At 39.9% G+C, this 14,253-nt stretch overlaps 1 protein-coding gene and 1 long non-coding RNA gene across 2 annotated transcripts; one reads left to right on the top strand and one right to left on the bottom strand.

Moving 5' to 3' along the window:
- Nucleotides 1–5,378: 5,378 nt before the first annotated feature.
- Nucleotides 5,379–6,882, top strand: LOC124049218. The gene is made up of 2 exons (XR_006841374.1): nt 5,379–5,413; nt 5,602–6,882. It is a non-coding gene; the product is annotated as an uncharacterized LOC124049218 (long non-coding RNA).
- LOC124049205 lies at nt 5,805–14,177 on the bottom strand. Its single transcript, XM_046370537.1, has 12 exons — nt 13,838–14,177; nt 13,317–13,514; nt 11,313–11,551; nt 11,122–11,222; nt 10,859–11,004; nt 10,247–10,441; nt 9,295–9,381; nt 8,918–9,171; nt 8,716–8,841; nt 8,110–8,250; nt 7,530–7,638; nt 5,805–6,212 (listed from the first exon to the last, which is right to left on the bottom strand). The coding sequence occupies exons 1-12, from the start codon at nt 13,971–13,973 to the stop codon at nt 5,995–5,997; spliced, it is 1,950 nt and encodes a 649-aa protein (XP_046226493.1). The 5' UTR covers nt 13,974–14,177; the 3' UTR covers nt 5,805–5,994.
- Between the last annotated feature and the right edge of the window lie 76 nt (nt 14,178–14,253).

Genomic DNA, 14,253 nt, shown 5'->3' with positions numbered 1-14,253 from the left:
GATCAATAAAGTATCTATCTATCTATCTATGTAAAATGTCATTGTTAGAAAAATTAGACCTTTTATATATTTCCAATGTCCAGAAAATCTGTAGTCACACAACAGTGTGTTTCATTTGAATGCCAGTTGCTATAACCAGGTCAGAAATTTAACACCCAAGATGCATGGTTACTTGTGGTTTCTTCAAGTTTCTTCAGGTTTCTTCGAGTCTTCAAAATTAGATCTGAAAACAGAACCTTTAGTTATCAAACTCCTCTACTGTGGAACCATTTTCTGGTTTTGGTCCAGGAGGCGGACACCTTCTCTATGTTTAAGACTTAAACCTTTCCTTTTTGATGAAGCTTATAGTTAGGGCTGGCCTATGCTAGCTCCTAGTTTTGCTGCATAGACTTAGACTGCCAGGGGATCTCCCATGATGCACTGAGCTCTCTCTTCCTCTCCCTCTGCACACATTTACCAGATTGCTACGATACCAGTTTATCGTAGCAATCTAAACATATGAAATCTGAAAGAAAAACCGACAACACCACCCTGGGAATTCAACCCAGGGAGTTTTAAAGAAATAGAAGTGTAATTGTGAGGCACGCAGGTAAGTATTACAAGGAAGGGCAGGAGACATTCATCATAGCAAATACAGAAAGCTTATTTAACTGCTGTTCATGAGGGAAAAAGTCAAGTTATAATGACATAGGACCCAGAATAAAAACTACTCCCGTGGTTGAGGCTTACCAACAGTGAGCGGAATATGGGGTGAGGGAATCCAAAATAACGAGAGCACCCCACTCATACATGACACCCACGGCAAAAAGGTGTAAAAGTACATAGGAAAACAAATCCTGGGGTCACAGCACACGAAGCCACCCATTAATTGCTATAGCTAACCCCTTAAAAATATACAGTCACAATTATGAAAACAAACAAAAAAAGAGATATTGACAGCCCAGAATGGATGTACGATAAAAGATTATAAGACTAAGAATCATAAGAATCATTTCATCCCAAGCAACAAACAACCTCCCCAAAAAAAACAACAAAAGGAAGAGATCTCTGGCCAGAATTATTAAATCAACAAATTAACATAGCTGTTAAATAAAACTAAAGACTAGATAATACATGACCAACCTAACCCAATCTTAACGTCCAGGGTTCCAAAACAGGTCCCGATCAGCAGGCGTTCTCCTGGTGAAGAGCAAGACAAGAGCCCGTGTCACCCGGAACATTCATGGTGCGCTGATGATACATCCAGGATCCATTATAAAAACAGGCAAGTGAGCTATTTAGCACCTGAGCTAATAAAGCTACAGTTGGAACTGAACATAAACAATACGGTGTCTGTACTTTGCCCTTTAGTGCCTATGGCGGACCAAGATAATCGCCGCTGTTCCCTGAACCACGATGGGCGACTTATATTAACTCCCCAATAGACAAACCTAGCGAGCCAACCGGGACCTGGAGTTGACACTTTGGTGTATCATGTCTTCCAACACATTCTCCTGGCTCCCACTAGGCTTGGCTGGAGTACGCTCACAACTTCTCTAACCAGCCACAGGTAATACTCCATTTGAAGCCCCCTTGGCTATCTCCCTCATTTTCCTCTCAGGCTGGAGATAGACTCATCTTTTGAACTGTTGATTCTTCGTTTATGCTAGTGGGTCCTCAACCTAGCAAATGTCTTAACAATGAGAGGACATCACACCAAAAAGCTCTCACTGAAACAGCTTGTATTTATAACTGCATTACAATTCAAGTGGAAGGAAGGAAGGAAAGTGACATATCTTGTCATTGGAGGGAACTCACTCCAATGAAATTTGTTCTCTGCATTTAACCCACCCAAGTGACGTGCACACACACACACAGCAAACCCTGGGCAGTGGGCGACCGCGTGCAGCGCCCGGGGAGCAGTGGGGGTTAGGTACCTTGCTCAAGGGTACCTCAGCCATGGACACCGGGACGGGGAATCGAACCAGCAATCCACCGGTTACGAGTCCGACACCCTAACCGCTGATCCACGACTGCCCCAGTGCACAGCTCTTCTTTTGAAGCAAAGGTGACTCAAAATAAAAGCATAAATACACCAGTTCATTTACTCCAGCTCCACCAGGCCGCTCAGTCAAATTTTGTGGTAAAACACTTAAGGCCATTTCCTTGTGATTATTCCTTGCCAGTGCACGTTTTGTAACCTTAGACTCTTGTGCCCCAGGTCTATTCCAGGTTTTTCCCAATACACCACACCCAGTTCTCCCAACATCTCCTGGATCCCATTGCTAAATATAAGGAAGCAATTCAGCAATTGTCATTTACTTCAGTATCATGTCCAGATACTTCAATTCAATTCAATTTTTTTACTATACTAGTGAACATTACAACACTAAGCAAAAGTCTTATGCCAGTTGTAGTCCCTCTCAAATTGAAAAAAGTGCTGCAAGCTCATTAAAGACAACGAGCCCTGCTAAAAAAGAAACGCAGAAAGTAAAAGAGATTTGCACCATGGTATAATACTATGGAGGCTGAAATGTGCCACGGATAATTAATTGAATAGACCTTTAAATAATTAATTAAATGTGTCATTAATTTATTAAAAGTGTAATTAAATTATTAAAATTGTCATTAAATGTATATATATGATTGAATCCCAATTTATTTAATGTAGATGTATACATATATTTATTTATTTCGCTATTTAAGTAATTATTGTTCTATTTAATTATTTCATAGTAAGTGCGCTGCAGCACTTCATGAAATAATTGTATCTGTCAACCTCACCCATCAAAGTCAGTGGGCGGGACCAAAGCCGGCTCTGGGTGGGACTACAGCCAAATCAATTGCTTTGGTCTACACTTTGCAGTCTGATGACGAGAGGCGATATTCAAAAAACATGGCGGGTACAGATAATGAAAATCAAATATGTAGAGACCTTATAAACAGTGTAAACAATTTAGCAGATAATGTGGAAGCAGATACGATTGAGCCAGACAACGTGATCAATCAAATTGAAGAGTTCATAGAGACTATTGGAATCGTTTCCGCACTTTCCGACCACGATTTTAACAGGAGAGTAACAGCAAATTTAGAGGAAGTACTCCATCGCTTAGCTAGTAGGGCTACCACACCGCAGCATGAAAACCACCCGGAGGGATCGGTGAATTTCGTTTTCGACATACCAGCTGCAGCTCTTGAGCAGCAAGTTCTTTGTGGAATACCAGCAAGTGAGATTGCAACGAGGTTAGGAGTTTCAACAAGGACCATCAGAAGGCGACTGAAACAGTGTGGCTTGAGGTATGTAGCGTGAATGCATCTGTCTGACTGCAGAGATTATTGATGGTTATCGGTGTCGTGTCATAGCTCATTCATTTAACCTATTACCTTTAGCGTAACACAAATTGCCTTTGATGTTTTTTGTGCAGAAAACGAGACCTTTATTCAATTGTGGACGATGATGAGTTGGACCGTATGGTTCTTGAAATACACAGAGGACATCCAAACACCGGATACAAGCTCATGCGTGGCCATCTAAATGCAAGAGGTGTGCGTGTTCCAAGTGAGTGCAGGTGTTTCGGTTGCCAGTCGTCACTAGTACTATACTGTTTGATAATTGTCATTCATTTTGGCCATGTCATCCAAAGCTTTAGCCTATACTTTAATCCCTGCCCACTGTGCCCAGGCTCAAGGATACTTGACTCTCTACGCAGAGTCAATGCAGAAGGAGTGTACATGAGACGTTTAAGGCTGCGTGTGTCAAGGCGAAGGCAGTACTCTGTACCTGGCCCCAATTGTTTATGGCATATAGACGGGAATCATAAACTCATCAGGTCAGTCATATTTGTAGGAACAACATTAAGTGAATTGAGACACTTCGAAACATCACTCAACATAGTCATTATGTGATATCAACCTGTCCAGTTAGTAAGTGTAATTGTGAACCCATTTTGCTGTTAGGAAGTTTTTTTTTTCTCTCCGTTCTACCTGCTGGCTGTTGAATTTGCACAACAGCAGGAAAAATGGATTCATAATCAGTGTCATTTCCTAGACAGGCTTATGATTGACTTTGCATTGCACTGTGCTGTTTGTTAGTTCCCTTTATTTTTTTAGCAGTATGTATAAATGAACCTTTAAAAGAATCTCGGGTGAAAATGTCTGCTCAATTAAAATTGGTCACCTGTTTTATTACAATGACACAGGTAGATTTCACAAGAAGACAATTTAAAGTAATCCAATTGTTGGAATGTCATCCTCTCAACCTAATGGTCATTCCAAGCCTCCAGTAGTTTTGACCTCTTGCTGTTTGCAGTTATCCGATAATTTTATTTTAACTTTAACCAAAATCCACTTGGAGGGGTGCAATGACTTAACAAGAAGGCCTACTTGACTATACAAAGCAACATAAACACTTGTAAAGATTTAATCTTTTTGTGTTTAAAACTGCTTCACAGGTGGAGATTCGTTATCCATGGTGGGGTGGATGGATTCAGTCGTCTCGTGGTCTACCTGACTGCGGCTGGCAATAATAGAACCATTACAGTCTTGGAGAGCTTTAAGACCGCTGTTGAGCAGTATGGACTGCCGTCAAGGGTACGGTCTGATAAAGGGGGAGAGAATGCAGATGTGGCTGAATTTATGATCAGGAGTAGAGGAACAGACAGGAATTCACACATTACTGGACGAAGTGTCCACAATCAGAGGTAAATGCATAGTTGCAATAAATACATACATACTGTACATACTACTGGTTCACACCAGTTGAACACTTTTCTCTAGTTCTTCACGGAAATTTTAGAATATTCAGTTCAATTTCATCATCGTCCTCATTTGATTCAGTTTATTGATTTTTGTGTGTAAGACTCCACAGCACTGCCATTGATGAGTGGGAATATCTTTCAAGCAGTAGAATCTAAGCTTTCCAACAATATGACACTTGCCTGTACACAAGACTTTAGGGGAGAGCATCACATGCTGCTTCAGGATATAATACATGTTAACATTCATGTTTTGTTCTGTAAACTGCCCAAGACCATACTGTAGCAGATGATTCCAATAATCCAGGTCCTTGGTCTGTCTGCAATGAGTTCCAAAACTTGACCAGTGATGTAGTAAGGAGGGTCTTTAAAATGTCTTAAATTAAAGCATTGATTTTATTTAACACAGGATTGAAAGGATGTGGAGGGATGTTTATGAACATACACTAGACCTCTTCTACCAGATCTTTACGTCACTGGAATATCAGGGACTTCTCAATCCGGATAACGAGGTCCATCTTTATGCACTGCACCGGGCCTTCCTTCCTGTCATTCAGCAGAGCCTGAACGATTTCAGAGATGCCTGGAACTTCCATGGTCTCAGAACTGAAAGGAATCAGTCACCTCAACAACTCTGGATGCAATACAGAGACCAAGGCCCTATGGAGGATCCTACCCAGGTTTTAGAAATTAACTTCTAATTGTTTCCCATTGGTTAATCTGATTCACAGTATGCATAGCTTTTAAAAAAAACAGAATGAGCAACCTTTAATTGTTTCCAACTTCATGAGTTATTTTAATTACCTTGTGTAATGCCATGTAAAAATAGTTTTAAGTTCAATACTGATCATGCTTGTCCAATATTCAGGTTTATGATGACTATGGCATTGACTGGAATGGACCACACAGTCTGGATGGAGGCCTGGTGTCAGTCCCTGAGGTTCAATTGGCACGTGAGCTCTCGGAAGAAGAACTTAACATGTTGCCACCTGTAGGAGTGTCTGTATCTGATGCAATACAGTGTTATTTAGAAACCGTTGAAATTGTGTGCAGCATGACAACAACAAACTGATGCAAAACTTGAGATTTATTAAACTCTTTGAGAACAACAGCCATTGAAAATGAATGTTATTCACATAATCAGCAGTCCCTGGGCCAGAACAGATGTTTGTGAACAGTAAATTCTTTGGGACGCCCTCTATGAACTTAACTGAGCTGACATGGATGCTACATGCAGGGAATTCTTTTAAAAAGTAAAAAATTAAAGTAGCCCAAATCCTGTGTCTGCAGTATTTATGGAAGAGAGAAGTGCTTTTTCAAATTCACTGTATGTTGTGAAATGATGTGGCAGCTTCAATGTTTCGAAGCAGGTGGCAGAGGTGGGAAGGGTCCTTTCTGAAATCTCCAGCCTCAATTCAGCAGGAAGCCTCTCCCAGCCAACCCAGAATTTCACCAATTGAGCCAGAGTACCTGGTGAAGCTAAAACAAATACATGGAATTAAATCAGAATGGCTTGCAAAAGTGTACACTCCTTCAAATGTTGATTATTTTGCCACATCAACAAAGTTTATCCAATAAACATACATCATTTATGAAAGCAAATTTATTTGTGCATGTCAACGTTTTCAGTTGCAGTTGCTCTCAGTGCATAATTGTCTTTAGTTGAATGGCAAAATCAGCTAATGATCTAAATGGACAGTCACCCAAAACATACAGCTAGTAACATACAGAACTAGTAAAAGTGGCTTAAAGACAAAGACAATGTTTCAGTAACCACAACCTAACAGTAATTGAGATATAATAAACAGAATACTAAATCACAACGCCCTCATCTAAATCCTATTTATTTTTAATGGGCAAAGCTGAAACAGTATGTGTGTATGTAGGATAGCCTTCACACACAGTTCTCTCAGGAGTAATGGGTCAAGAAACAGTCCACCTTATTCCTGGAAATAACAGTTGTCAACCTGTAGTAAAATATGAAATTGCATAGGATTTTTCTCTGTGTTTGCAATAACCAGTTTGACATATAGCCAGAAGTCTATGGTGACAAGACATCTATGGTAATAAAACATTTGATGTGTTTACTTATAAACCACTTAAAATGAATGTAAAATGAACCAGAGCACAAAACTGATAATTCCATCAAGTGGACATGACTTGATGCTAATGGAGCCACTTACTTCCAGTGATTGTGCTATATAATGGATATATAATTAATGGATATCAACATAGTGGTTTGCATAAGTATCCACACCCCTTGAAATAGTCATTTAGCCAAATCACAACCACAAATATAACAGCACAATCAAAGTTATATTTGTGGTTGTGATTTGGCTAAATGACAATTTCAAGGGGTGTGGATACTTTTGCAAACCACTATGTTCATATCCATTAATTATATATCCATGAGACGAACAGGCAATAAAACGTAGAGTTTGAAAGTAAGGAGTCCGCACACTTACAACACAGGACTTGTACATCTAACTATATCTGACTCCCTATCAGAGGAGAAAGGTTTAAAAAAAATGGCCACGCCCCTGCAGGCCAGGTGTTATTTCAAACCAGTCAGTCTGTGTTTGTGGAGAATCTGAAGAGCAACACAGCCGAAACATCATCCTATTCTAACCATGGAATAAACATTCAAAAAGAAGTATTTTAAGAGTGCGTACTCCTTACTTTCAAACTTCAGTCAGCCTTTGTCCTCCACCTTTGTATGGGATGTGCACAATCTCCAGCCTCAACTGAATAAAATGTAGAGTACAGTACATTTTTCAAATAAAAAGTGTTTCATACCGGCTTCCACGAATGTTCTCAGGAACCCAGTAATTCGGCACACATTCTCCACATCAAAGTCCTCGTCATCACTGTCCTCCACAGGCCAAGTGATTTTCTGTAGGACCATCTTAAAGAACAAATATGAACATTTTATGTTGGCATTATGCAGTTTTCATGGTACCCGCAGATATTCCTGCCTGAGGGTTAGTCGTGGGTGAGTGGGTAGAGCCTCAGACTTGCCAGTATTGACACACTTACAAAGTCGCTAAATATCTAAGTTGGGAATGTCGGTCTTAGACCACATACAAAGTCCTGGGCACCTCTTAAGCTTTAATGGTTGTATAATCCCCATAAGAAAGACTCCCCATGAATATAACTTGACTTAAGACGAAGGCTAAAAAACTGTTTACCGATAGAAACCTGCATAGAGCAGGCTAATTTTTAATAGTTAAGTGTTATAATGATGATACAACAATGTGTGATTAAAATGTGATTAATTATTGATTATTAACTATGGCTTTCACATTATTACTCATGTTCAAATGTTTTAATGGTTTTGCAGCACTATAATTCACCAAGTAAACAAAATCTGACTTACCTGGGGAGTGAACTGAATTTCGACCATTCTGGGAAACATCAGTTGGACTACATCTGGCCTTGAGGAGAGGAGTGGCCAGAGCATCACGTCTTTTATGCCCCTTCGCAGTTGTTTTACCTGCCGTGTAGTCCTACCAATGACCTAAGAGACGGACATAATTCACAATCCAAATTTTAAGGACGCAACACTCGGTATGGACATTGTTTATAATCACACACTGGAACACCATCTAATAGTTAATAATGAACACTTGAAAACAACTTCTAAAAAGTATACCATAACGCTTAATACCAGATGTAGAAACTTGCATACCCCTTGACAAACATGCCATGCTATATGACCACAGACAATATATACAGCCGAAATGTGAAAGCCCAACACAAAGTTGTACACAACTGTTAAATCAAACAAACATTACATTTGACTTTCAAATATCTACAAATAAAATAAATGCATGCAAAAGTTTTTAGCCTCCCTTTACACTCAAGCAGGATTTTCAGCAATAAAATACAACTATTTACTGCATATGTCTGCCAGTGTTAACATAACCCATAAGACTTACAACAGCAACTACATAATTCAACAGTTTATCAAGGAGGAACTCACTGCATGGAGGAGAAGTTTGTTTTGCAGCCATTTCCTGTTTGTTCTTGTGACTGGTGGGAGGTCCCAGGACATGCAGAGATCTGAAATTGTGTCCTTCTCTTCAGGTGTAAGATCTTCTTGATCAAGCTAGGATGAAAGCTAAACATTATTACCCACCCCAACACAAAAACAAAAAAGCAGCAAGTTATTTCTTTATGCTTACCAGTTTTATGATATCCCTGATGTGTAGATCAGGGCAGTCTTCGATAGCAACAGTTGCCATTTCGGGGTCTCCATTGAAGAGCACATGAATCACAGCAGGACTTAACCCGGTGACAACGGGGCCATTGTGCAGAAAGCTGTGGCCCAACATCCTACCTGCAACCCGGAAGAGGTTGCTTTCAATAAGTGCCTCTGATGCTGCTGGAACAAGATGGTCAATTTCACCCTCAAATAAGACCGTCCGGCCCATTCCTCCTGTCAAGTACCAACAAAGCAGAAGTCACAGTAATCATTTATTAATCATTTATCAATCATAATCATAACACATAAAACCACATTATCATAACACCATATTATCCAAAACAGTAGGAGACTTACCAAGCCCTAGACTGAATCCAAACTGGAGTTTCGATATAATTGTTGTCATGAAGTACCTCATCACACCCTCTCCAACTGCAGAATCACCTGAGGAAGCACAGGAAAAAAAAAAGCAGTGACTGAAGCCCCATTGGCACTCATACACATATTTTCTTAAACTGTTTAGGCATTTTGTTTACACACAAGTGGAGTTTTAGCTACCTAAAAGAATACATTTTGTGGCGAGCTCTAAAAATGCAACTGAAACGCATACATGTAAAACAACGAGAAATCTGCATGTGTTAAAAAGTTTTCCTGGTAAACAACCCTTCCTTTTCATTCCATTGCACTTATCTGACACTTTTTACCCTAAGCGACTTGATTACAGGGTATTGTTTACAACCTGGACACTGTGTGGGTCATATGCCGTGCTCAAGGACATTTCAGCCATAACCAACTGGTTAGGGTGGGGTTCAAACCTGCAAACCTCTGATCCAACACCCTAACCACGAGGTCATGGCTGCTCCAATCATGGCTATCCCTTAACAACTAGGCCATGGATGCCCCAACCAAACCCATAGTAAGTTAAGTTGTAACAATTGAGTTTTCTTCTATTCACACTGTGTAAATAGAATCTAAAAATATAAACAGAGGTGGGCAAGGTGGTGCAGCAGTAACGCGTCAAGCCCCCCACATGGGCTGGCATGCCCAGGGCTATCCAGCTTTGAATCCGGCCTGGGTTATTTCCCCAACCCTACCCCGTCCCATCAGAAAAAAGGCCATTAAAGCCCAAAAAAATACTTCAGGACCTTTTTGTCCAGTGTAATAATTGCATATAGGAAACAGGAGTATAAATGTTATTAATGTATCTATGTTAGAGGCTTTACTTTTTACCTAATTTGCCATTTATTTTAGAAGGTGATGTCCCATTGAGACATCATTTGCACAGGAGCCTTGATAAACTGATACCTACCAGCAAGAGTACAATTGAGTGGACATGCCCACTCCTGCTGCTGTTTGTAGAATGACAGAAGCTGTTGTTCACGCTCCTCTTCTGAGTCTCGAATGTCCATCTTCATCTTGAGTGTTTCCCCATTGGCGTGCTCCCTTAGAAGATTCTGTTTAAAAACTTTAGCAGCTTCAGCTGGCTCTTTAATAAGTTTCCAATCTAAAAAAAAAATAATAATAATAAAAAAAAACAATCGTGAGGAAAATAGTTAAATATAAAAAGGCATGTTAAGTTGGAAAACGTTTCGTGTCACCAACATGAGACCCAATATGTTCAGAATCTTTATGGTTTAAAAGAGAGAAAGCAAGCAAAGCAGCATTCACATCAAATGTTACATATTTACTTTAGCTAAAATATACATCAAGGGCCAAATAAAGTAAGATGTGATTAAGCCTCTGTCCCAAATTGTAATAAAGATTTTTTTTTTCAGTAACTCTAAGTCTGAAATGCTTATATGCATATATTGTATTTTACACAGTCCCTATGTGTGAAAAATAAAACATTATTGATAGACAACATTCATTTACTTTTTTAAAAAGTACAATCTCCTAGCAGACCATAGTTGGTGTCACTAACCATTGTCTGTTTCATTGTAGTCACAATCCTCAATCACTACTGGTTGTACTGCTCCCACAGCCGATGGTCCAGGCACTTCATCATCATTGACTGGGTTCCCTCTGTCTTCATTTTTTGGACCTCCATCTGAATCCTGCGTTTGTGCCCTTAAAAAGTTAACTCAAATTAAATGTGCAGTCATACTACCTATTTGAGTTACCTTTGAGTAACACACAATAGTCATGTTCTTTAAATAAACATGGTACGCTTAAGAAAATACATACTCATTGCAAGTCATTCTGTGATGCTTCATCTCAGAAAACATAACCTCCTCCTGACAAGTGATGCAAGTTATGGCAGGACCAGAGGCATGGTGTGAGTTCTCCTAAACAACAAATGACTTAATATTAATAAAATGCACCACTGAGCTTAGACTGGAGTATTTGTAAAACACAATGTCTGTAGATGCATTTACAGAATGTATGGGTAGATCCTGCTGCAGTGGACGAATGTACAATGTGGCCTGTCCTATCATGGTGGATGGGTCCTTCAAAAAGGCGATAGTGTATCCAGTGGCGGGACATGGAAGTAATGCAAGACTTCGGCTGCGAGTTGATCCCGCAATTTTAAGAAGTTCAAAGCCTCCACCTTCTTGCAGCTTTGGATAAACTTTCAGCAGTTTATTCGTTATAACCATTGGATCACTGGGACTCCCTGTATAAAGAAAAAAAGACTAAATGTAAATGAATATCCAAAAAACAAGTTAAGACTGAAAACTACTATTAAGACTGACAATCAATTTAGGAGTAAAATGAACCTAGGGTAAAGAGAGCCGTTGGTAGTGGTAAACAAATACCAACCAATACCAAGTGAAAATGTGTTTTGTGCACTGCAAGGGATTTCCACATGTCTGAAATAGAAATCAAGAAACAAAACAAAAACAAAACAAGTCACATTACAATCCTTTTGATAGAATTGCAAGTATAATGACACTGCCGGGAGCGGCCAAAGGTGTGTCAAATGTATCTCCCACACCCTTCACAATCAGTGCAAGCACACATACCCAATCCTCATTAATTTACACACCTGTATATTTGACTGACAGTGGCCTTTGGGTCTGGCACAGTCAGAGCACACTATAAATTGGTTGATCATCAGCATCGCACAGCTGAATGTTACACTGCTGTTACATTCCTCCCCTAGCCTCCATATACGACTCCCGCTGTCTCAGCAGAGCCAGGAGCATCGTAAAAGACTACACACCCTGGCTTCCACCACTTCAACCTGTTGCCCTCTGGCAGGCGCTACAGGGCCATCAAAGCAAAAACAAATAGACTGAGGAACAGCTTCTTTCCTAAAGCTGTCACTAGACTCAACTCAAATCTAGCACAAAGGAACTGACAGGCTTTGCATGTTACTGGCAATGCCACCCACACCACAATGTTGCTAAATACAGGAACTCTTGGAACTCTTGAAACTCTTGTCACTTGCACTATCGCTGCTCTGCTATATGTTATTATATACTGCCATATATACTTGCCTCTACTCTCTCATGCATATTGCAAAATACTTGAAAATGTCACATCAGTCACTTTATACACTGTGTTCACTTACCCATAGGATACTGCCATGTACCTCTCTGCCTTTATGCAGCCTTCCCTCTCTTTGATGTAAAATTGTATAATACTTGAGAATGCCACAACAGTCACTTTATACACTGCATTCACTTTACCCATAAGTATTCACTTTATCCATAAGGATTCACTTTACCCATAAGTTACTGCCATCTGCAGTAAATCGTGTACAAATTGTGTAAAAATTGTTAATATATATACATTTTTTTTAAGTTTTATTAAGTTTTATTACTTTTAGTATATACTAGGTCTCTATGTTTATTTACTTTATTACTGTGTGCACTTTATGGGAAAGCAGAAATCTCATTGTACCCGTATAATGACAATAAAAGCTTTCTATTCTATTCTATTCTATTCACTTACATTTCTAAAACCTAATGGCCATAACTTAGAATAATGTGCATGAACTGTGTTGACAGAGTAATGAATTGGGTTTCAGAAGCAGGGAATGCCATTATCTCTCTGCACCCTTTCAAAACAACCTAAACTGATGTATCCATTTTGGCATTGTCCTTCACTGTTGCCAATACTGACCCAGGTCATAGCATGAATTATGTTCGTATCATACCTGCAGCATACTATGAAGACAACACGTATCCTCTGTGTCATTAGAGCACCAGGAGAGAACAGTGATATTGCTGACCTGTACGCTGAGCTCGAAAAAGATAGTACTGTATGAACATACAGGTTGCTCTCATGTCATTAATGAAATATAGCATAACTACACACATCCAGCCACAACACGTTACCTTTGAGAGGTCATAATTCAACGACACTTACCTATCCTAAACGAAGTTTATAATGTTTTGCTATACATACAGAACAAACCCCTCATAATTACTGACCTGAAAATGTTACTCTCTGTTCTCCCAGTCCTGCAGCGAGAAGGTCAGCTTTCATCCCTACGCTTGGGACCGAGTCGGCTCGGTGGTCAGCTACACAGCAGAACACGTGTGTGTAACTGAAGATTCTTCTAGCTTGGGCACCGGGTCGTCTCGTCATGCTTGTTCTGACATAAGGCGCAAAGAGTCTTGATATTTCGGCTAAAACGAAGAAAAAAAAATACCATCTTAGCCACCACATCTCAAAAGTGAATAAAAACATTATGGTAGCTGTTTTAAATTTCACATTAACATACTAGCCTTACTCCTCTATCGCGAGGCCGCTGGCTAACTTAGCTATTTTTTGTTGATTAGCAAACTAACTCAGATCCAATCAGCGCACAGGCCTACCAAATTATCATTAACATTACACATTAACATGTCTCTTGAATAACTGATAATTACTAGCACACCTGCCCATTATAAGATTAATGATTAGCCAGCGACATACATACCGGTAAGTGATACGTAAGTGATTAGCTTACCCTGAACAGGTGTTCGAGCAGGGTTAGGACGTTCCTGTGACTGTGGGGAGGATGTTTCTTGTTCTGGAGCATTTCTTATGGCTTCTTCAATTAAATTGGCTGCTTCCCTGAGGAGCTCTGGGCAACTTTTTCGCATGGTATGCTTCTTCTCTGGGCATTCGTAATGTTACACGTTTAAATGTAATGTCGGTCACGATGTCCAGCACACTGTCTGTTTGGCAGGCAGCAGCACATGCACAGAGGGTTTAATAGCTGAACGGCTATGACACATGTCACTGTTATCCAACAGCGCCATCTAGCGTATACAATTGTAATTGTGTGTATTGTGAGTCCAATGATCATCATCTCTACTATCGATCAGCTAAGCCTTATTTCGCAGGGAAACCAATCAGGTGTAAGGACCCGCCTACTGGCTT

The sequence above is a fragment of the Scatophagus argus genome, chromosome 18, assembly GCF_020382885.2.
Source record: "Scatophagus argus isolate fScaArg1 chromosome 18, fScaArg1.pri, whole genome shotgun sequence".
Taxonomy (NCBI): domain Eukaryota; kingdom Metazoa; phylum Chordata; class Actinopteri; family Scatophagidae; genus Scatophagus; species Scatophagus argus.
Note: the sequence above shows the minus strand (reverse complement) of the source record. Positions and strands in the feature narration are given on the sequence as shown.